The 23,106-nt window shown below is 45.8% G+C and overlaps 3 protein-coding genes across 4 annotated transcripts in view; 1 reads left to right on the top strand and 2 right to left on the bottom strand.

The window, feature by feature from the left end:
- Window positions 1-6,636, bottom strand: part of LOC144162544 (dnaJ homolog subfamily C member 21-like) — a 37,506-nt gene extending 30,870 nt beyond the window's left edge. The window contains exon 1 of the mRNA XM_077693126.1: window positions 6,326-6,636. Within this exon, the coding sequence (XP_077549252.1) occupies window positions 6,326-6,422 (97 nt within the window). The 5' untranslated portion in view covers window positions 6,423-6,636. The remainder of the gene's footprint in view (window positions 1-6,325) is intronic.
- A 242-nt stretch (window positions 6,637-6,878) lies between these two features.
- LOC144162545 (phospholysine phosphohistidine inorganic pyrophosphate phosphatase-like) lies at window positions 6,879-19,211 on the top strand. 2 transcript variants are annotated; one of them, XM_077693129.1, is made up of 6 exons: window positions 6,879-7,222; window positions 7,899-8,086; window positions 9,923-10,076; window positions 13,478-13,541; window positions 16,796-16,970; window positions 18,985-19,211. In XM_077693129.1, exons 1-6 carry the CDS (start codon window positions 7,104-7,106, stop codon window positions 19,038-19,040), a joined length of 756 nt encoding a protein of 251 aa, XP_077549255.1. In that variant the 5' UTR covers window positions 6,879-7,103; the 3' UTR covers window positions 19,041-19,211. The 2 variants fall into 2 exon arrangements, with proteins under 2 accessions (XP_077549255.1, XP_077549253.1); XM_077693127.1 differs by having other exon boundaries at window positions 6,881-7,222; window positions 16,796-16,980.
- An 839-nt stretch (window positions 19,212-20,050) lies between these two features.
- LOC144162543 (E3 ubiquitin-protein ligase Rnf220-like) overlaps window positions 20,051-23,106 on the bottom strand; it is a 49,369-nt gene continuing 46,313 nt past the window's right edge. The window contains exons 11-12 of the mRNA XM_077693125.1: window positions 22,930-23,004; window positions 20,051-20,128 (exon numbers count right to left, since the gene is read on the bottom strand). Coding sequence (XP_077549251.1) covers window positions 20,057-20,128; window positions 22,930-23,004 — 147 coding nt within the window. The 3' untranslated portion in view covers window positions 20,051-20,056. The remainder of the gene's footprint in view (window positions 20,129-22,929; window positions 23,005-23,106) is intronic.

Here is a 23,106-nt window from a genome sequence, read left to right as displayed (position 1 = left end):
GCCTCGGTGCCATCGCATTTCCTTTTTCGAGAGCTGCAGTGGTGCAGCCTTTGTTAAACCAACAAACAAGTTCGACACAGAATGGCTCTGGCCCGTGCTAGTTTGTACATTCTTGGCGAAAAGCAGCTCAAACTTGAAACAGGACAAGCAAAAACCAAAAGAACGAAGGACAAGACAGTGGCGTGTCCTGTGTTTTTTTTTGTTCTTCGTTCTGTTTCAAGTTCGAGCCACTTTTCGCCAAGTTCAACAAAGTGCGAAATTCCCTCCAGCCAAGTTTTCGCGATTTAATGATACGTACAATTTTGTGTAATGTAATATCCGTGCCACATGCACACGAAAAAGAACATTAGGTGTTTAAGGCCTTAAGATACCGAATGACAGTATTTACGCAGGCCGTGCTACATGTGAAAACGCAAAGACATTAAATGTATTAGGCACGATGGTGATAATGACCAAAAATAGAAATGCACTCATATTTTCGAAGCTTTTAACGTAGAAAAAAATGTTTTACAAGGGTTAAAACTATTTTTTGTGAAAGAAAATGTTATGAGAAATAGTGTTTTCTAAAAAATGGCGTGAGACATTTCTAAAATCGGCTTCAGCAGGTACTGTCGCCTGCCAGCAGTAGCCAAAAGCGAAAAATTCAAAATGACGAGCAACACGATGTTTTTGCATTTTGCGGCTGTTTTAGTGAACTTCGTATTCTTCAAAACTTCGACCCCAACAGTGCACAAAAAATCGTCTTATTGCGAACTTCAGCTACATTTCCGCGTCAACACTCTGGTGCGGAGAGTCTCAGTTTCATTTGGTGCTCATCACGTTAGAGAGTAGGCAGATTTAACTTGTTTGTGAAGGCAAATGGGTTGTGCGGAACTCCTTAAACTAAAAATGACATTAGATTTTTGCGTGTCGCAGCGAATTAATGGCCATAAAACTTAAAGGGGCCCTGAAAGGCATTTTGAGCACACTAAATGAAGTAGCGCAATCGTTAGATTGGGTCGTCAAGGTCATCTGGGCCAAGTATTACTCTTTTACGCGCAGCGGAAAGCTCACACTTTTGTTGCAAAGTTTGTCGCTTTTTTCTCACCCTTTCCTTCGTGTTTTTGGACGCCGCCATCTTCACATGTCTACATCATCGATTCCCAGATGTTCGTCATGAGCTAGACATCCTGCTATTGGGCGGCTTTTTCACGCACTTCCGGCAAAGAGATGAGTCGTCTGCTCAGCGTCGACTCGCCGGCTGATCTGCCAGCGTAGTGCCGGAGTGCTTGGACATTTAACAACAAACGAAACAAGTGTAAACAAACGCTTAACCGTTCGTATTGAATGCAACACGGCCATAACACGACATGGATATTCTCTTACCGGAGTACGTTCCATAAAGAAAGCGTTGAAGCCCCGTGGCACTTCTTTCGTGCAATCGCAGAGAACGCCCTGAGCCGAATGCCCGGGTTTGACGGATACATTTTTTTCCACTTCAAAACAATCCAGAGATGCGTTTCGAACGAACACAACGTCACAACATGCGTTGCAAGTCTGAACCGCGATTGACAGACGATGGGTTGCCTCCTCCTGCCCGTCGTAAATTTGGCACTCACCTCGCGCGCGGTTTGCGGGGACGAACAGCAAGTCACTTAACTCTGGCGCGCAAGCCGAGATGGCTTTTAGCCGCGCACACTGCACATACCCCACGCGAGGTTGAGTCGTACGTCGCTCGAGAAAGATAATCCAGAACATGGGAAGCACTATCCACCCGCAGAAGCACAACGCCGCATTTCATCGCGAAACAAAGGCGTCCACAACACACACACCATCGCCTCCTGTAATGCCAAACGCATCTCGCACTTCCAAATGGGAGTGAGTAGTATGCCTGCAGTGCTCATATGGCGCGAGATGGGGCCCCAAGCTGAACCGGGATCACGCAACCGTAACTGACTTCTAGACCGGTTTGTGCCTTGTTGCCAGGGCAACCGATGTTTGATATTGTCAAAGAAATGGTGCTCGCTCCAGCGCTAGAAAGCTCAGAGCCGCGGTGGAGCATGTTTTGCCAACGTTGCCGCTCTCCACCACGCGTCGCCCCAAGCTGAACTGGTCACACGATTGAAGCGTTTTGTGCACGGGTTCTGCATCGGTTTAAAATTTCTTTTTCACATGGCGCCGGCAGGAATTACTACCACCGCAAAATAAGACCCGGCACCAGCGGGGCCACATCTGATACGGCGCTTTTTGGATAAACAGTGCGCGGTGCATGAAAGGTACCGAGCGCAAGATCCTCCCCAGCGGCTGCGAGTTCGCCGCCAATTAAAAGTCACGTGCTGCACTGCAGCAACGCACACCGCGAAAGGGCAAGGCCAGGCCACCGCACACATGCGGCCAGATTTTTCGTTCGCTTATCCATCCTTGAGCGGAGTGCGGAATTCATGGTGTCAACAAAACTTGCCCGTAGCAGACGGCAGTCGGAGGAGCGTAATGCGGAAGTACGTCACCGCTGACTAGCGCAGCATCATGGGAGGGAGTGCTCGCGTGCCGTCAACAGTTGAAAAGAGGAGGAAACGCGGCGCGACGATAATGCGCGGTTTTTGATTTACGATTTCTCAGGTAATACTCATCGCTTTAACAAAATTCTTGCGGGAGGAGATTGCTAATACATTGTCTTATTTGGTTACATGTACAGGCGGTCACAGAATAAACCGGACCAAGCGAGCGGTGCGCGAAAACTATCGGCGCGACACCTTCCGGCCCAGCGCCTGCTGTCGAGATAGCGGAGGGCGCATGCGTGTCCCTCCCTAAAGTTTGTGCATGTCAGTTTCCTTGATTTCGGCTGCAGCACTTTGATCCTCTCCAATGCGACGCGCGGCGGCGCCTTGCGCGGCGCGCCTACCGACCGGGCGTGATGCATGTCAGCAGCCGGCAGCGTGCGCCATGCGCTGATGCCGCGTATCTGTGCGTTCATCTGAGAATGTTCGTTCGGCGCTCTTTTTATCATTTTATTGACTGAAACGCAAACTGGCGTTGAAGAAAGGCTGCGATAAAGATTCACACATGACTGAACCAGTGCTAGCTGGTCGTTATGCGACAAACACACAGTTGATAGAACTAAAAACACCGTTGTTGTTTTTTTTAATTTCGAGTTTTTCCCGTGCGGCATATGAGAGGCGGTTTAAAGATGGGAGGAGGGAAGAAAGTAGGAAGGAAAGAGTTTATTCTCTTTGGAAAAATATACCGAAATGCACAGCTGTCGGTGCGAGTGAATTGCTATCGAAAAGCAATGAGGCGTTTCCTTCCATGTCACCCTTTGGACAGTGATAGCTATGAAGTGTATAAAGCACGTAACTTGTCCTGCATGGCCATATTCGTGAAGAATGCCTTCCCGCGTCCCCATCGAGCAACGGAGGCACATCGTGCGACTTTTCATCGAAGGGACTACTCAGTTGGAAAGTTGCCACCTCACCAGGAGGTCTAGGACTTCTGTAAGCCGCATTATTCAAGCTTACCGCGATGATCAGGGCAGACTCATTGACGGAGAGCGCAGCGGGCGGCCTAAAGTCACCAGTGAGGAGCAGGAACTACTGACATGTCGCAGCCGCTGTGGCAGATCCCCTCCTGTCTGCAAAATAAATTCGACAGGAGCTGTCATTAAATGTCTCTAGCGAGACAATTCGAAGACGACTGAAGGAGGCGGGACCCGGGAGTTGCGTGGCAGCGCAGAAACCGCGCGTGACGGACCGGCAGAGGCTGGAAAGGCTGGAGTTCGCCCGGGCAGTGGAGCTGTGGACAACGGACGAGTGGAAGGAAGTTATATTCACAGACGAATCGACTTTCTCCACTCGCTGGGATCAACAGCGGCGTGTTTGGCGTCCGATGAGCTGCAGGTACGAAACTGAACTGTGAAACGTAGCTGGTAATGTGCATTCTAGATGATATATAAACTACTACAGTGTAAGAGGTCAAATCGGGAGCACGGTTTAATATGAGAATTGCTGAGCATTCCTTCGGGGGTCCCGAGTGCAACGCTAAACGTAATTGTTAAGGCTAGCAATGCATAACTACCTGTTAATAACTATATTTCGGAGCAACCGATATACAATGTCCCTGTAAATTGTATTCAGCTGGGTTCATTTGAAACGTTTTAATCGTAGTTTTATAAGCACCGTTTGTTAAGCGTTTCTTGTCGCTGTTTTTTTACGAAACACTTCAGGTAACCCGCATCGGCTAACGGGGCTTTTGTAATTGTATGAAATTGATGCATAGTTTGATACAGGATACTGTTCGCCTACGTGGCAGTAGGGGTGCAGCCTCCCGCTTAAAAATGTGCCAGTAATTTCAATCGATGTAAACTATCGAACACGGCGAATGTCCTTTCATTGATTTATCTAGTATACCCTCCGAACATCTTCGAAGATATCTTTCCTCGGAGATATCTTTCCTGAATTTATTTCTGTATTTAGCCCGATGGTATTTAGATACCAGCCCGGCTACATCCAAAGCGTCCGTTGTTCCAGTGAGAGGTGCTCCATCAGCGTATGGGGCGCAATGAGTGCGGACGGCCTGGGACCCCTCGTCGGAATTTCGGGACCATTCAATGCTTCCCAGTACTGTAACACCATTTCGACAAGTCTGCCCCCTTACGTACTGGACGGGTGCTTCATCCTGAAATAGGACCGAAGCCCTGTCTTCACAGCACGAGCCGTGAGCTCACTGCTCGAGGACCACGCGGTGCGACCGCTGCGGTGGCCTCCGTGCGGGGCAGACCTAAATCCGATAGAAAATGTGTGGTGGATTATGAAGATGAATCTCGGCAAACGAAATGACTGCGGTCGCACGGCGGACGAGTTGTGGCAGGCAGTGGAAGATGAATGGGGACGCCTGCGCCCCCGTCCCGAAATCATAAAGTCGCTTTATGAGTCGCTCCCCCGACGCATTCGTGAAGTTATCAAAAACGACGGAAACTTCACACACAATTAATAAGGGGAACCACTCGCACAATCACCGATGTCTTTTTTTTGTTCCGAACCGAATAAACCGTCGCTGTATTCAGTTCTTGCTATCAACTGTGTTCGTTGCATAACGACCAGCACTGTTTTAGTCATGTGCGAATCTTTATCGCAGCCTTTCTTCAACGCCAGTTTGCGTTCCAGTCATTAAAATGATAAAAAGAGCACCGAACGAGTATTCTCAGATGAACGCACAGTTACGCAGCATCAGCGCATGGCGCACGCTTCCGGCTGCTGCCAAGCATTACGCCCGCTCGGTAGGCGAGCCGCGAAAGGCGCCGCCGCGCGTCGCATTCGAGAGGAACGGAGTGCTGCAGCCGCAGTCAAGGAAACTGACATGCACAAACTATAGGGTGGGACACGCATGCGGCCTCTGCTATCTCGACAGCAGGCGCTGGGCCGGAAGGTGTCGCACCGATAGCTATCGCGCGCCGCTCGCTTGGTCCGGTTTATTCTGTGGACGCCTGTACATCCATGCGTCGGCGGAAGGTATTTCAGGACCCCTTTAAGGCATTAAGCACGTAATGTCATTTTTCGTGTACGTGTGGCATATCTCTATTTGTCCCAGCGTACCTGCCTTTTCGTGGCATTACCACCTTTAAAAACATCATGTGTACGCAAGCACAGAACCGCAAAATTTTCGCATTCCTGGTTATTTTTAACACACCTTCTACAGGGAAAATCTTTATTGAGCACTGAGTCGATAGTCGACTTTTCCAATAGCGACCGCGTACTTCAGTGAATGGTTCAGTGATGATTGGACCAGTAACCCAAGTGACACACACTTCCGCAATATTCTGTCTACCCAGAACATTTCCTAGAGTCTTTCAGGTCTTTTATCGATTCCTGCGACACAACCTCGCAGCATTGTACAATTTCTCTTTTAAAAGCACGCCGTTACTTCCCCATCCTAACACCACAACATAATAACGCAAAAACTGCTGTATCTGAGACGTTTTCAAAGAATTTCACTGAACCACGACTAGGGTGGCTACCACGACCAACCATGCAATGCTCCCCTTCCGGCCAACGTGAAAAAAAGGCCGAAAATAAGGCCACAACTATTTCGCAACGTTGAGACATCGCACGCAACTCAATGTGCAACTGGAGACCAAGCATACGAGAGTTACGGCTCGATTTTCCCCGTGTCTAAGAAAATCATGCGCTCACCGCGACCCGTACACGACGGACTTGCTAATAAATGCTACTTGCCACGTTTTTGTTGTAATTTGAGAGCTGCGCTAGTAGTTTCGCGTTCATCTTGAAGAGCCCGCATCTCAAGCAACCGGCTCGCATTGGCACAACTTCGGTCGATGGTGTGTCACGCTTACCTGGATGCCATAGGAGGGCGAGTTTTCTGTAGGACAATTTCAATTCGTCGGCGGTGACGTTCTTGTCGACTCCGAGAACCTCGTAGTGGCACTTCATTGTCGCTCGCAGCTTGTTGAGCGAAAAATAAATAAATGCAGCGAACAGGGACCTTGCAGTCACGGTTCACGGTACACAGGTCAAGCGCCGACAGAAACAGTTCATGATTTAGAAATTCGACGGTTCACTGATCGCCAAACTGGCACGGAGACCCACGCCAGAGCAAAAATTGCTGTAAGGTGTAAATACAGTGAACTAGAATATTATTCTAGTTCACTCTAGTGTAAACCTGTAAACGTGCGAACTTTGTGGATTGTCTTGGATTAGCTTCGGCTAGTGTGCGACTGCCATTCCCGTAGACATGACGGAAAATTGACGAAATATAACGTATTTTTATCGTCGCCTCTGGTGATTTTTGTGAACAACAACCATGGTAATAAAGGGTTTAAAAAACTCAAACAATTTTTTTTCTTTTTTATATGTTGAATTCTTTGAACAGCTGATGGGTTAAAGAAACGAAACCAGCAAGACCGGCACATGCGCGAGGTCAACGCATCATCATAGCATTCGCATAGCATGCATCCTTCAGTGGCGTGTTGTTGACGGCTGACGAGACCAAGGAGGCTACAGCAACCCTGTTCTGTGGCTACAGCCGCTACAGCTGCAGCTACACTGCTACAGTCGCTGCACGACCGCTTTTTCGCTGCGGTAACCGTGGCTACAGTGGCGCAACACTCAAAGATGAGCAAGCTAGCATGGCTACGGAAGCCGATTCGCGGAGTCCTGATGGATATCACCGGCGTCCTGTACGAAAGCGGCGAACGGAAAGCCATTGAAGGCTCAACCGAGGCAATCAAAATGTAACCATGCAGTGATTTGCCAAGCGATTGCTTGCCGCACGTTGGCCAATACCGCCACGATAAAAGCAGCACATTCCGGCGAGCGGGAACAGCCCAAACCAGCCCAAACTGCTTAGGAGGCTATGCTGCTTGCTTTTGCACGACTGCGCATGCGCACTTTGGTTTGGGCAAGTTTGCGATAGTTTGGGCTGCCAGTGCCCCAGTTTAGCAAATGGGGGTTCTGTGAACACGTATTTGTCAGATGCATATTGGCTCACAGTGACAGCGGCATAGCAGCTGCCTAGCTATCTTACAAAATCTGTCAGATTCAAATTTGCTCGTTGTAACATTATTAAAAAGAAACTTGAGCACAAAGTGCAGAGAGCAAAATGTAGGCGGTGTGCATAATCGCGCTTAGTGACAAATGTGTAATTAGGCGAAATGAGGGATGAACGCACACAGTTAAAGGCCCGAGGGCATTACACAATGTGTGTTAGTGCCACATTAAATTAATTTGCTCGCCTTGCTGTACATTATCAAGGAACATCTCACAAAGCTAACATTGCAAAAATTACTTTGTCTCTTGCGTTAATTCTGAATGGGCATTTTGGCATGTGAACTAAACCCGTATTCTTTGATGCTGCAACCTAGTGAAAAGATTCCTAGGCAGTGGTCTGACTGACTGTGGTCCTTGCAGGCTGCGTAGTGCCGACATCCCGTTCCGTTTCATCACAAACGAGACGCAAAAGACGAGGGAACAGCTAGACGGTCTTCTGCACCAGCTGGGATACGATGTTTTCGAAAAGGAGATCATCATGTGTGTGCCCGCAGCCAAGAAGTTCATCCGTGACCTCAGCTACCGGCCGTTCCTTCTCGTTCACCCCAGTGAGTGTGCCTGCGTACAACTGCAGTGCAGCACTAGTCCAACCCTGGTGCCCGTTGTACTACCCTCGGTACTGGTTCAGTTGAGATGCTTTGCGCAGCTTTGTTCCAGGCGATGCAAGTGTTACTAGTTGCAAACAACAGTGTTTGCTTCTTGCATGTGCGTGGAGTAAACGGTTCATTTTTACTTGTTGCATTAAGCCATCGTTAACTGATTGCAAATTATAAGAAAGGGCAAATCAAAACTGTCATATCAATGGAGAGAAACGCGGCTCAACAAAACTTAACAATTTTGTATTTTTTCTTAGGACTAGTGAAATCCTCTGTCTGTGATAGAAGTTGCCTTGAAAGCATATCTCAAGCCTGGGTGATAGCCAGCATTTCTGATATAGCACGATTGGTGACGAAAGCGACATGTCTGTAATGCAGCGAATCCAAATCTGCATAAATTTCCCGAAAATTGGTCAACCTTGGCCCCTTTGGCGGCGACAGGTCCCCTTCCCATGCCCCCCTACATTTGCCATGGGGATTGCCTGCCTCCCAGGGAAGACGTGTATGCATAAATCCATACCGAGATATAAGAGGCACCACGACGCAGGGCTACAAACTAATTTGTACCACATTTATACATATTCACTCCATGCACATCCGTATTCGTCGCTGCAAAAAGCTGCGGGCATAATGTGGAAAAGAGAGTGGTATTCTGTCCAGAAGGTTCTGAAGTCTTGAACACTGCATCAATGTGGTGGCCATGTGGTGTGGAAAATGGACAGCAGTTAGACTACTCAAGCAACAGAGGGTTACTGAGAGACAGGATGAGAAATAGGGAAGGGTGACAAACTCAGTAAGAGATGATAAATACCTGGAGGGGAAGAAGGAGTTTCTGTGACAGATGATATGTATGCCTGTGCACGACGTATGTATACAAAGACTTACGTATATACCGTCCGTATGTGTACGGATACAAATAAGTGTACAGTAGACTCTCGATAAACAGAACGTCAAGGGACCGAAAAAATTAGTTCCGTTTAACAGGAGTTCTGTTTACTGAGATAGTTGTGCGAAAGTGCAAATTTATGGTGAATGTAGCTGATAGTCTTTCAAAAAGCAAGAAAACTACAAGAGGTTTAGGCACAGCCTTCACAAAGCTGACTTGGCGACAATACATCGCTGTGCACTACACGATGCATCAATTATTTTTGTTTGACTCCTTGCAACTGCATCTTCACGGAGGCTAGAGGCCTCGACTTCGCGAGTTGATACGAGCCACTGAATTGAGAAGACGGCAACGCAGTAATAAATTGCGAATAGCATCACGATGGCACGGACAAGGCAAAAGAAGCCGAGCTCTGTAACCTCGGCGTCTTGAATCGAGACCAAACGACTGGAACAAGAACTGTGACGTTGCATTCGTTGCGCTATCACCGCTGAACACTAGTGAGACGAGGCTTTGGGGCCAACGAGGCTAAAAAACGTGGAGGAAGAAAAAAACAAAAACGAAACAGCCGGAACCATGAAAAGCTGATTCTCATGCCAATGGGTTTCACAAGAAGTTCCATTTCTGGTTCCGTTTACACGGTGATGCGGAATTTTAGTTCCGATTACCGAGAGGTTTTTTACATTATCTGAATACAAAACCAACAAACTTACATGCTAGTGGTGTGATTAAGCGGCAATTCTGTTTAAGCAATTTCTGTTCGAGATTCTACTGCATATGGGAGAGGCTCCCGTGTTGCAGTGGACATTGGCATGCTGCTGCTGCTGATGATGATGGTGATGATGGACTGCAAAACACACTTTGCCTATGAATCTGGTCTGCCTTAACTCGCATGTCCCAAGACGTGGAACCGGAGTTTCAGGACTGCGACCAGTTCAGTCCCAACTGCGTGATCGTCGGTGATGCGGCAGAGAACTTCACCTACGAGAACCTCAACCAGGCGTTCCACGTCCTCAACAACAACAAGGACTCCATCCTCATCTCCCTCGGCAAAGGGTGCGTACTGCCGAGTTGCCCAAGAGCACGGAGTAAGAACAGACAGAAGGGGGAAACGTCGCTTCCAAGGACGGCCAGATAATGTCACAAGCACTTGGCCTATCTTAAAGGGACCCTGTAACACTCTTTGAGAAGTGCACGTAAACCTGTGCGACGTTTAGATTACACTGCCAGGAATACCTGAGCCAAATATTAGACGCGCACGTGAAGCGGTGAGCGCACTAATCGCTGTGAAAGGTTCGGAAAAACCAACCGTGCTCTCTTCGATTCTCCTCATTATGCACCCCTGGCATGGCCTAAATGGCATCATTCGAGCCATGGCTGTCCTATTGGTTGTCGCTGGTCAACTTCATGGCTTATTTCTCGCATTTGCTGCGACGATCCGCCGTCGTCGGCACTGTGTACGAACCTCTTCTATCTATGCCTGAACTTGTACGCACAGTTTTGGCGTTTCTTTCGTGTTTTGAGTGCACACAGAGTTTGAGTGACGGACTCAATACTCTCCTTTCAACGAGACCACTTGGCAACAAACGTTTATTGCTCCAAAAATGCCCTACCAGCCTGAGCACACGCTTGCAAACAGGCAGCCATGCCTCCTTTTCTGTGGCACCGGACCGGAAATAGACCCTTCCACGTTGTGGAGAAAAGGAGAAAACTCCCCGGCCTGTGATTTATCGAAGGCCCCCGAAGAGAACGCCGCGAGCCGCCCCCCCCTCTCTGGGGGGTAGTGCGCAGCTTTCAACGCGTTGTCCGTGATCGAGTTGAGAGGGAACAGTTATGCGCGACTTCTCATCGTGCGTAGTTTTGGTGATAGTGAACGGATTTTCATAATTCTTGCGAGAAGAGATTGCTGGGACAATAGACTTTACCCCAAAATACATTCCGAGTAGGCGACGGTAAGTGCTGCAGTGTTGCAGAGTCCCTTTAGACGAGAAGCATCTGTCGCAGAAGAAACAGCACCACAGCCGCTGCAATCGGCATTTGACTTAGCAGCCCCAGAATGAATTGCGTCGCTATCATTTTGTCCACCAGGTGCTGCTACCCTCTCCTTCGCTGTCACAGTTACAGTGCTTTGTAGTTCGTCTTGGTTTTCATGGCGACATTATCCGGTTGCTCGCCCGCACAAGCCACAAAGGGCCGTTTCGCCTCCTATATGCATTTTTGCCCCGTGCCCAAGCGTAACCATTGACATGCATCACGTCAGTTGAATAAACGTATTTACAGGGAAAAGCGGAGAAATTGATCTCGCCTTTGTACACGAAAAATAAGTCATTAGCACTAGGAGTTAGACTCCTTGCTGTGAAAACTATATCAAACTCACCATATGCTTGAAAAGAGATCGGCATCTTATGTTTCGTTCTTCCACCATGTTTTGTTTCGCACCAAACAGCGGGGTGAAATTGTGATTGCAATAGTGTTTAGGCCTGTGCAGGTAACCTGCACCACATACTTTGAAGTTTCCGCCCTGAATTGAGTTTGAAAGAACATAAAAAAGAACACTGACAATGGAGTGCTATTGTAAACTTGGGATAGAGATCACAGGATCTGTGTGGTTCATGCATAGAGTTAATGGTTCATGTCCTGACCTGTGATTTTTGGTAAGTTGGGCAACAAAGAAGCATGAAAAAAAAAAGCACAAAGTTGGAAACGGCGCTTTCAAGTTGGGATGACATGGGTTCCAGGCTTTGCTTAAACATACCACCTGCAACAATATGCTTCTCAACAACCGGTCGGTGGCAGAGAGCACCCAGATCCCGCCTCGAGGCCACCAAGCCGCAACAGTTTTCAATTTAAGGGGGCACACTGGTCTTAAACCAAAAAAGCTTATATTTACGGTTATGATGATGAAAATTGAGGGATATACGCAGTTTGTCATTCCGGTTGTAGATATAAAATTTGTTTTTGTGTAAAATGACTACATTCAAATTTATTCCGATATTTATATTTGATTTTCTGACAGCTTTTGTAAGAAAGCTGCTGGAGTGATGCAGCTGAACGATGCACGAGGGAACTGTGCAGAAATCAAGGAGTGCAATGAGACTAACATCATCATTCTACCTAGTCCATAGCAGAAGTTGCAACTGTCTGAAGTCTGGGCTAGACAGGTGGGAAACAGAAAAACGGGTTTTGCCTTCCAAGCCCAAACTTCAAATGGTCATAACTTCTGCTACAGACCAGATAGAATGATGATGCTGGTCTTACTGCACTCATTGATTTGTGCACAGTTCACTGGTATGTCGTTCAGCTGCATCACTCCAGCAGTTTTGTTACAAAAGCTGTCAGAAAATCAATGATAAATATCGGAATAAAATTGAACTTAGTCATTTTATACAAAAACAAATTTTATATCACAACCAGAATGAAAAGCTACATACATCCCCCCATTTTCATCATAATAACTGTAAAAATAATCTTTCTGATCAAAGCCCCCTGAGCTACCTTAAGTAAAGCAACTACCACCTGCCATGGACAAAAGTTACCGTATTTTCGTGCGTATAACCCGCACCAAAAATGCGAAAATTTCAGGGGCAAAGTAGGGGTGCGGATAATATGCGGGGTTTTTCCTTTCGTGCAGCTTCACGGCAATGCGCGTTGTGCAGTGAAGCTCCTATGCAGTAACACTGACTAAGCCTTCCATGGCAGTGATTGTGCAAAACATACAAGGACAAGGAAGAAAAAAACAAGGACAAGCGCACTCTAACCACTGAATTTTGTTAGTGAATTGACTTTAGCCTTGCAGTCCGTGTATTCTACTTGCTAAATAGTATACGCTTTTTCTGTCTACATAGTAGGTGATGTGTTGTTGCTTGAGCAGTAGCTTTGGTACAGCCTTTCCTGTATCAAATGTGCGGGCAATACGCGAGTTTTTTTTTTCTTTTCCGGCAGGCTAAAAGTTGGGGTGCGGATTGTATGCAGGGGCAGGTTATATGCGCGAAAATACGGTAAGCCTGTCGCTAATAACTCGGCAAATCATAACGGTACTGTGTAATTGAAATTCATTAAAACTCGTGGCAAGATGGCACATGCCGTGGCTCCGGTTTGAAAGGGATGCCAGTAACAATAGGTCACCCGGTAAATTGTTTTACGATGATCCAGGCATTACATTCTGATCTTAAAGCTATTCTGCATCAAGAAGCCTGATATTCACCGCTCTCAAGCTACAAGCCTGTTCATCTTGTTCACTGACGCCCTGGTGTAGAAGTACAAGCTCATTACTTGTTCAGAAACGTGATGTCTGGAATAACTGCAAGCGTGTTGTTACCTGTTGTTTATACGCTGCCTTATATGTTACATTTAATGAAGCACCGCCTTTTAGTTTCAGTCAGTGGGTTTCCAGCAAGGCAGGGCACGGTAACCTTAGTTTAAAGGCGAACCCGTATCCGTTTTGGTCTCTGCTGCAGCAAATATTATCGAGAACACGGCAACCTGGTCTTGGATGTTGGACCATTTGCTGCCGCCCTCGAGGTGAGTGTATAATACTATTGCCATATTGTAACGGGGATTGCATAAGAGACGATATAATGAAGCCCGTCCCTTGCTATATGAATGTCGAGAGGGTTATTTGTCCCAGGCCCACTGATCAGGTGTGTGCACTGATTGAACTGAATCTGCAAGCCACGTGCTATAGATGCCAACTTGTTTGTTGCTCGCTTGCTCATTTGGAAGTTTGTTTCGGCGTTTTATTCACTCGCAAACTTTCTCGGGGAAAGGTGCAATCTGTGAAAGCTGTGCCATGGGTGTTTTCGAAGTGGTCCGGTGTTTAAAGGGGCCGTCAAGGCAAAATACAACTTTGCTCAGTTCGAAAGAGTTAGCCTTAGATAACTTACTCATCTCGATTTCAGCCACGAAGACGTTTTTTTAACTGAAAATATGCAAGATAAACTTTCCAAATTTCACGCTAGAGCGACGTGATATGGGCAGCCGTGACGCCATGGAGGAAACGCTACAAACATTCTTATCAGTGTTTTAAGTGCACGTTAGCATTAAACACTAAAACCATTCTTATTAGTGTTTTAACTGCACATCACCATTCCAGTAATCGGATCAAACTTAACTAGAGGCGCCACTACAACCACCAGTCGTGCTTCTTGGCAATGGCTTACGTTTGCGGCCACGAATCACACAAACAAGATTCCATGAGTCGAAAAAGAAATCGCTGGAAAGTGGCCTTGGAGTCATCACTGCTTCACAAGTTTGCTTTAATATCTCAATTATTTGTTCGAGGTTTGTAATAAAACTGCCACCATTGTTATAAGGACAAAGTGGTCTTCTTAAGGGGGCACACTGGTCTTATATCAAAAAAGTTTATTTTCACAGTTATGATGGGGAAAATCGGGGGACATATGGAGTTTGTTATTGTTATTGTAGATATAAAATTTGTTTTTGTGTGAAACAAACATATTCACATTTATTTGGATTTGTATATTTGTTTTTTTTACAGCTTTTGTAAAAGAACTGCTGTAGGGATGCAGCAGAACAAGGTACGAGTGAACTGTGCACAGATCAAGGAGTGCAATCAGAGTAACAGCATCGTTCTATCTGGTCTGTAGCAGAAGTTACGACCGTTTGAAGTTTGGGACTGGAACGTGGGAACGAGAAAATCGTCGTAACTTCTGCTACAGACCAGGCAGAATAATAATTTGTCTTATTGCACTCCTTGATTTGTGCACAGTTCACTTCTACCTTGTTCAGCTGTATCCCTCCAGAAGTTTTTTGCAAAAGCTGTTAAAATATCAAATATAAAAATCTAAATAAATTTGAATGTATTTGTTTTTACAAAAACAAATTTTATATCTACAATCACAATGCAGAACTGCATATGTCCCCCAATTTTTATCACCCCAACTGCAAAAGTTACGTTTTTGATCAAAGATTAAGGGGCACATGGGTCTTTGGGACTGAGGAATTGCCCAAAAAGCATTTTTTTAGGTATCACTTTTCTCTTGAATTACACAGTTTTTCCTCCGAAAATTCCGTATGTGGAACAGTACTAGGTACTTATAAAGCCATAGGGGTCCTATTTCAACTAAGAAATGACAAGTTTACCATTATTCCCCACTTTTTCGCCACGAGTGGTATCGCAGCGATATGAAAGTCTCGAGAGGTTTCGTATTTTCGCGCGTATAACCCGCCCCAAAAAAGCGAGAAATTCAGTGGCAAAGTAGGCGTGCAGATAATACGCGGGGTTTTTCCTTCCGTGCAGCTTTACGGCAATGCGCGTTGTGCCGTGAAGGCGACCTTGTGTACAACAGTGACAGCTGCGGCTGAAGTGATAGCTCTAGCGAGAGCAGTGACACTGAGTGAAATTGTGGCTTTCCCCTTGCAGTCAGTGTATTCTATATACTTGCTAAATATATGATTTTTCTGTCTACATAGTATGTGAGGCGTTGCTTGAGCAGTAGCTTTCATGCAGTCTTTCCTGTATTAAATGTGCGGGCAATATGCGAGGATTTTTTTTCTTTTCTGGCGAGCTGAAAGCGGGGGTGCGGATTATATGCAGGGGCGGGTTATACGTGTGAAAATACGGTACATGCCAGCATGTAGTGCAGCCAGGAAGATCATTTCTTTTGCACTGCGAAGCTGAATGTTTAAACTGTGCAGTATGGGAAAAAGATTTTGCATTTTATGTTTCAGTAATTGTTTAATTAGCAATATTTTTAATTCGTTAGCAATAGTAGTTCAAACTTACAAGTTAGAGTTGATGTAAATGTGTACGTGATTGCAAAACAAAAAAACTGCTTCCCACATTTCCTTCTCCACAACTTGTGGTATCTATTCATGTCTTGCTGGTAATCTTTTGTGAATAGTTTTTTTTTCTATTGTTCTCAAGAACAATCACGGAAGACTTCTAATTACTCGGAAAGTAGTTACCTCATATCAAAACAAATTAGATATTTGAAATCAGCTGAAAAAACTGAACAAGCCCATGAAGGTTCGCCAAAATTGATTGGAAAGCAAAAATTCTAAGACCAGTGGTGCAGTGGAGACGCGGCTCAAAAAGTCGTGGGGACATGGCTCTTAAAACAACTTCCTTTAATTTTTCAGTAAACTCTGTGAAACTTGTCAGCCTTGCTGCTCTTCCCCCACTGATTTCAAATGTGACATTATTTTTTCACCTGGTCAATTAGTTCCCAAGATAATTAGAAATAATTAGTCATTTTTGGAGGAACAATAGACAGAACAGTGTTAGTCGTAACACTGTAATCTTTACATTTTCCAACACTATGAACTCTGGGGAGTGCAATAATAGAATCGGTTTTTTGGTGCGCTGCTTGGAACTAATTTTACAGCTCATTAAACCTTGGAGTTTGAAATGGGCATTCGAAATGGTTCCTTCCCACTGGTGCCACCAAAGTTTAATGCGCCGTAAAATTAGTTCCAAGGGGTGTATCAAAAAACCGATCCTCTTATTGCACTCCCCAGAATTCATGGTGTTGGAAAATGTAAAGATTACAGTGTTACGACTAACACTACGTTGTCTATTGTTCCTCCAAAAATGACTAATTATGTCTAATTATCTTGGGAACTAATTGACCAAATGAAAAAATAATGCCACATTTGAAATCAGTGGGGGAAAAGCATCGAGACTGACAAGTTTCACAGAGTTTACTTGAAAATTAAGAAAGTTTTTTTAAGACCAGTGGTGCCGCCTTAATGAACCGAACTTGTATTTTGTCTTTATGGCCCCTTTAACGACATCCTGCTCGTCCGTCTCGCAGTTTGCCTCCGAGCGGCAGGCCATAGTGATTGGCAAGCCCGGCGAGGAGTTCTTCCGCATGGCACTCGACGACATGAAGCTTCGGCCCGACGAGGTCGTCATGATAGGCGACGACATTGTCGGCGACGTCGGCGGCGCCCAGAGCGTCGGCATGCGCGGTATTCTCGTGCGAACCGGTAAATACCAGTGAGTGTATCTGTGGTTGTGTTCACGTTTGTTGTTTCTAAGGCAAAAGCCTCAAGTGCCCGATTCTGCGAAAAAGTGCTGCTGTTGTTGTCTGGTCGAGAAAATGGCTGCCACAGTAAGGGACTTAAAAGCACGTAAGCAGACTGAAGTACCCCGAGGAATTTTTTGTTGTGCGACTGTAAAGATGGCTGTGTCGTGTGCGGCCAGGTCGATCAGATGCGCATGTCTTTCTGAAGTCATTCTGCCAAGCTAAAAGCACAACCGCATAAATTTGATTGTCCCTTTCCCTCCCTTCTTTTAAGTGCAGAGCACTTTAGGGCTGCGCCTTGTCGTCGCAGCTAGTTCACTGGACCCAAGTAGAGCCGGCATTCCGTGCTAGCCACTGTCGTCACGGCGTAACCCAGAGGCTTTGAAAGCAAGGCAGTTTATACAGTCATAAGCATTCGAAACTCGTGAACTGCTGCTGCTTGTCATACATTTCGCTGTTGTTTAGCACAAAGAAAAGTGCAGGCACATTTGAGGCAAAATGTACATAATTAACCGGCAGAGCTCGCGTTCATTTAGTTAGGAACGCTCGTTGGGTTGGTTTTTAAGATAGTAAGCGAAAAAAAGTGGCAGTGCAACGCCGGCCCGTTGGGGAGCAAAAGCAAGCACAAAAAGAACAGAACTCCCGCTGGTGCAGTTTCAGGCAGGGGGCGCACGAGTACTGTGAAGGCTGGAAATTCGAATTGGGTGGTAGCAGTGAGCGGATAACGGCGCTGCAGCCCATTCTGGCGAATCACTGCTCTGCACTTCCGACAGCTTTCATGTTGAGTGGAACGGCTTTAATTGTATGAAGAGTTCCAGTTCATGTTGATGCTTGGATTTTTTTCATCGTCTCATCGAAAGCCACAGCAGTCAGTCCCTGCGGCATTCATGGTAGAGTTTTGCGGGTATGGGATGCTCGGATTGGGAACAAGCTAAGTGTCGCCGTCACAAAAAGCCGCTTCATGAGCTCCCAGTGGAAAGATAGGGGGCACACACACCCTCTCGTTAAAAACTGGCCAAGAAAAACTCCACGTGAATGTAGCTGCTCCAGACAGCACCAATACTAATCAGATGTGCCAGCCACATGGCACCATTTTGTAACAGTGGTCGAATTTTTTTTATACATAGTGCTTCACAATGCTGGAGGTACTTGATCATGTCGACCATACATCGTCGTCATTCTCACTTTTCCTGACTTTCCTGAGCTGAGGCCGTCGTCTTTGCGAAGTGCAAAAACTAATGAAACTGCTCCTCTCCTAAATAACAATTCCCAAGTGAAGTATTTACTTTGAGCGTTAGATTCAGTTTATTTGAAAGCAAAATGTTTTCAATAGCACCCGTCTCTGGTTAAAGTAGAAAACAGCTGTAGATAAAACAGCTCATTGCCGATTTTAATCGTTTGATGATCTTCGATTGATTGTGGGGGTTTAACGCGCCGACGCAACGCAGGCGATGAGGCGCGCCGTAGTGGAGGGCTCCGGATTAATTTTGACCTCCTGGGGATCTTTATCGTGCGCCGAAATCTCGTACACACGGGCGTTTTTGCTTTTCGCCTCCATCAGAAAAGCGGCCGCCGCGGCCGGGAATCGAACCCGCGACCTCGTGCTCAGCAGCGCAACGCCTTAGCCACTGAGCCACCGCGGCGGGTGTTTGATGATCTTCATAGCAAACCGAACGATAAGTCGCAGCCACTGGTTCGATTTTTTTTTATTGTACAAAGTCGACAACTCCCATAAAACTGCACAAGCACCTGCATTTTGAACGGTTTGCTCTTCACATAGTACAGAATTTCCCATTGGATGTGCAAACCACATTTAGCAACCAGTCTGGCCCGTGCATATATGGAGCTAATTTGATCCCTGGATTCATGACAGCATCCAAACCTAAAGAAGTTGCTGTTGTTGCATGCCTTCACAGCAGTTCCTCCCCAGTGCCATTCTCAGGACATACAGCATTGGTTATTTGTCCCCTTTACAGGACGGCCGACGAAGCGCACGCCACTGTCAAGCCAGACGCCATCGTCAAGAACCTGAAGGAAGTGATTGATCGCATAGTCTCAATGGACCGACCTTACAAGCCCATTCTTCCCCAGTGACGACGACAAAGCGCACAATGCGGTTCTGTATTTTTAATATTCTGTGTGGCTTCCCACGCACACCTCATTGCAAAATACTAACTCTAAAATGAAAAAACGCAAACCTGAACAGAGACAACTGACTTCATGGTTCTGTTCTCCTAGCCTGTGATGACGTATGGCTATGTCGGGATGAAAAGAGCAGGGGGGGGGGGGGTGCATTGATAAATGATATTTTTTCTAATTAAACATAAACAATTTTTATAAACACACTTGTTTTTATTTACAGCAATCCGCTTCATTTCCAGGCAGTGAAGGGGATGCCTTGTGCACTGGCGATTCTCGTGCCACGAATGTTTCTCATTTGCAATAGGAGCCTTAAAACGTGCAAAAGGACATTAAGAGGCTTATGCAAAACATCAATCCTTTCAAAGCTGTGTACATAGCCCATAAGTTGACTGGGTGAGTGACCTGCTTGAAGGACTTTGAAGCATCGGACACTACTATATACAAATGTTTTGCAAACTCAGAAACGCGGTCATTGTAAAAGTTTCTTTTGAGGGGCAAAACAGCGACATCACGTTTCGTATACACATTTTAAATCTCACTCTCATCAACATTACTACTCAATAAACCGCCTCACTGCGTTCTACAATTATTGTCTCGGCACGACCATTTCTGCACAAAACTTGCTGTTTAAGGCATATCGACTTGAAAAATAAAATCACACAACGCACTGGCCAGCAAACGAGCGTGTGAACCGGGCACTTGGTGGTGAAAGTCTCAGTCTCGCACAAAACTGGGGCAAAATTTCACTGAAAAGTCCTTCCTTTTTTTTCCACCCCGTTCCAAGACTTGTCGTAACGGTACGCATGCCTCAGGCGAGCCAGTTGAATATGGAACTGCTACACAAGTCTTGCTTCGGAGTGCACTCGATACAAAACCACCGGCTAAGCGGAACGTCTCCACGGCACGTCAGAGGTAGATCCTGCGAAGGTCGCCAGCTCCCGTGATGGAGTTGCACTGGGGACACAACTTTTTTGCACCCTGAAACCAGAGGGAGATGCAAAAATGGTAGGGTTAAATAAACGTATGTATGAAACGAAGACGCAATTCCTATAAACACCCAGTTCCAGTTCAACAGGTGAAGTGGCAAGCACACAGCCTACTCGGACGAACAAGCTTTTACTGTTTATCTAGATGCGGCAAGGTGGTCTTCAGTCGAGGGATGATTGCTCCGTTCAGCACTTTAACTGCGCAGGAAGTGATGTTGAAGAGCATTCGGCTCCTGAAATATATGAAATCCAAGTAGGCTCACTTTAAAGCATTCCAATGTATACGATTTTGTTCAGGCAATTCTGTCAAGCATTCACAGGTGAAATTCACTGCCAAGCTAGTTAGTGTAGGACATTGCCAAAATAGAGGGGATTATAAACTTGAAAGGTAAGTCACTACAGCGACATTTCCAATCTTCATATTCAGAGGAAGTATTTTTTTCTTTCTGAGAAAATTTGCGGTTTAGGCTACATACAGCCTGACTTCACCCCCGGAGGTATTTGGGTGGATAAGCGCACTTTCCGCTGAAAAAGATATCAGGTTTAACCGTTTTTATATATCTTAAACTAAAAACAATAATTATTTTTATAACAAAAGGTATTGTTGTTTATGAACACGAAAGCCCCCTGGTGGTAGCTTGCACAGGGGTGAGACAGCTTAATCAGATTTGGGAGCAGTTTTTGGAGCAGCAAAATCTCGATTTTTGAGCAGAAGAACCTTGATTTGGAGCAGAAGAACAACATTTATTACGTCACCTCAGGAGCCTAAAAAATCAAATTTTTGGCGACTCCTGGGAGAAAAGTGCACTTTTTAATTGGTTTTGAACCTACATAACACTGAAACAGCATTTCAATAAAGTGTTTTTCTATTCCACTACCCTTTCACAAACCATTTTTAAATTCTGAGGCTCTATGCGTAGATAGCGTGGAGCGATGCTGGAAATATCGAATTGAAAAACTAAGAAATTGCAAAGCATTTTCACTATCATCTGAATGCAGAAATTATTATTTTTCTAATCCCAGACTGGGCTTTACGCACAAGTGTAGAGCCACGGCAAAAGTTGCGCAAAGCGAGGTGACAGTCGTCGCACCCCACCAGCCCTCCCACTTCGATCCCCAAGGTGCACATTGTAACGTTGGTATATTTAGCCACCTCCCTCTTGGCAATAAATTTCACTTCAGATGGATGAACTATTATTACTAGTGTGCAAAAATAGCCTGTCCCGCAATTGGACCCTGCTTGAACATTTTGCGGCGATGTAGTCTGCGCCGCCACTTCTGCAGTGTCGATCGTCCCATTCCCGCCGCTCGCAAGCTCGCTGTCAAAGGCATCAATAACTCAGTGTTTTATAACACCGCAACGAGTCCGAAATTTCACTTCAAGCACGCACCGCGCCTCACACTCAAGGCCGAAACCACGTTTCTGATGAACTCCAGTCTTTCGAGTCGCACAACTTCTAGCAACAGACCAAACGACTAAATGTAAACCCAGCCACCCTCATTACCAAAACAACGGTAAAAATCGGCGAAGAGCACTCTGCCTGAAACACGAGTAACGGCCTTGCCCGGCAGCCATGTTTTCCAACCTTCACCACACCAAGATGTCGGCGTCGAGTGATGTCGTTCCGGAGATGCGGCACTCCGAAAATTCTCGTTTTTCATCAACTTGCACAAGTAGTTTGTCGCCTCAGTACACATAGATATTTTTTCTACAGGACTTTGCAATGGTTTTGGATGGGAAGACTTTAAAATCTCACAGAATATAACATGTGCAACCCGACACTGTGACTTTCAAAAAGACTAATTCGGGGAAAATTTATGCGGGTTTTTTATTAAATGATCAATCAATTAAACCTTTACAAACAGCATCACCTTTGGGGTGCTGGAAAATTATGCTGTCAGTAAGCATTTTTCCCCACCGAAACAAACTGGAGCGTTAAAATCCTTGGCTCCCAGACGGTTTTGGAGCAGTTTGGCGCAATTTTTGCGAATTTCAAGCTTTTGGAGCAGCCCGGCGCAGGAAAACACATTTGTATCAGAACTGCGCAATAAGCGCAGCTGTCTCACCCCTGCTTGCATTCCAATGCTCCATCACTGCAATGATACTCGAAGAACTTCGACAGAAAAGAGGGCAAACACTCAAAATTTTGTTTGCCCACATTACCCTTTCAGATGCCGCTTGCTATTTCCCCTACAAATTTTTTTGTTGTTTCTATGCTGCACACCCAGATAAGATGAACTGGCACGTTACTGACCCCAACAGAATATTAGGTTTTTTTCTTAGTTATGTACAGAATTGTGTACATAGCGTCACAGAGGTCAGGAGCGTCAAGTAGCGCTAAATATTTACACATACGGATATATTTGTGTAAGACGCATTGTTTCTATATTTTTTCAGGGCCGCGAGTCTTTTGAGAAAAACGAGAAGACAGTGTTAAAAAAGCTCACCTGTCCATCGTCATTTTGTTTGTTTATGGCTTTAGTAATCTTACTAGCGGCCAGATGGCCCTAAAATCTTCATTGTTAGATGAAGGATACAAAATTATGCTAAACTAGCAAAAACTTTCAGCTTTGGTATTTCTTTTTGTAAAAAAAAAAATGCAGGATTGAAATGTACATTGTTGTGTACATAGTGTCTGAAAGAGTTCAGATCAAACATTTTTGAAGCAGTTGTTCCTTGCGGCAGTGGCGATGCTCTAGCCATTTCTTGTGGCGCGCCTAACAAAGCTTTCACTCGACTTAGTCGAAACAGAGTAGGGTATTGTCATAGTTTTTGGCTATGCATCAGCTCACCAGGGTCTTCAGCCAGCAGTCTTGACAGTGTACGTGCCAACAGCAGACAGACACCACCGGCTTCGTGTAGGGCTCCTGAAAAAGTTCAAAGCCTGTGAGCAACTGAAACCAGGGCAGCGCACAACCACCCGCCGCAGTGGCTCGGTGGTTATGGCGTTGCGCTGCTCAGCCCAAGGA

The sequence above is a fragment of the Haemaphysalis longicornis genome, unplaced genomic scaffold (genome assembly GCF_048455015.1).
Source record: "Haemaphysalis longicornis isolate Haplotype H1 unplaced genomic scaffold, Haemaphysalis longicornis Haplotype H1 scaffold_12, whole genome shotgun sequence".
Lineage (NCBI taxonomy): Eukaryota > Metazoa > Arthropoda > Arachnida > Ixodida > Ixodidae > Haemaphysalis > Haemaphysalis longicornis.
The sequence above is the reverse complement of the archived record's forward strand: the minus strand, read 5'-3'. Positions and strand labels throughout refer to the sequence as shown.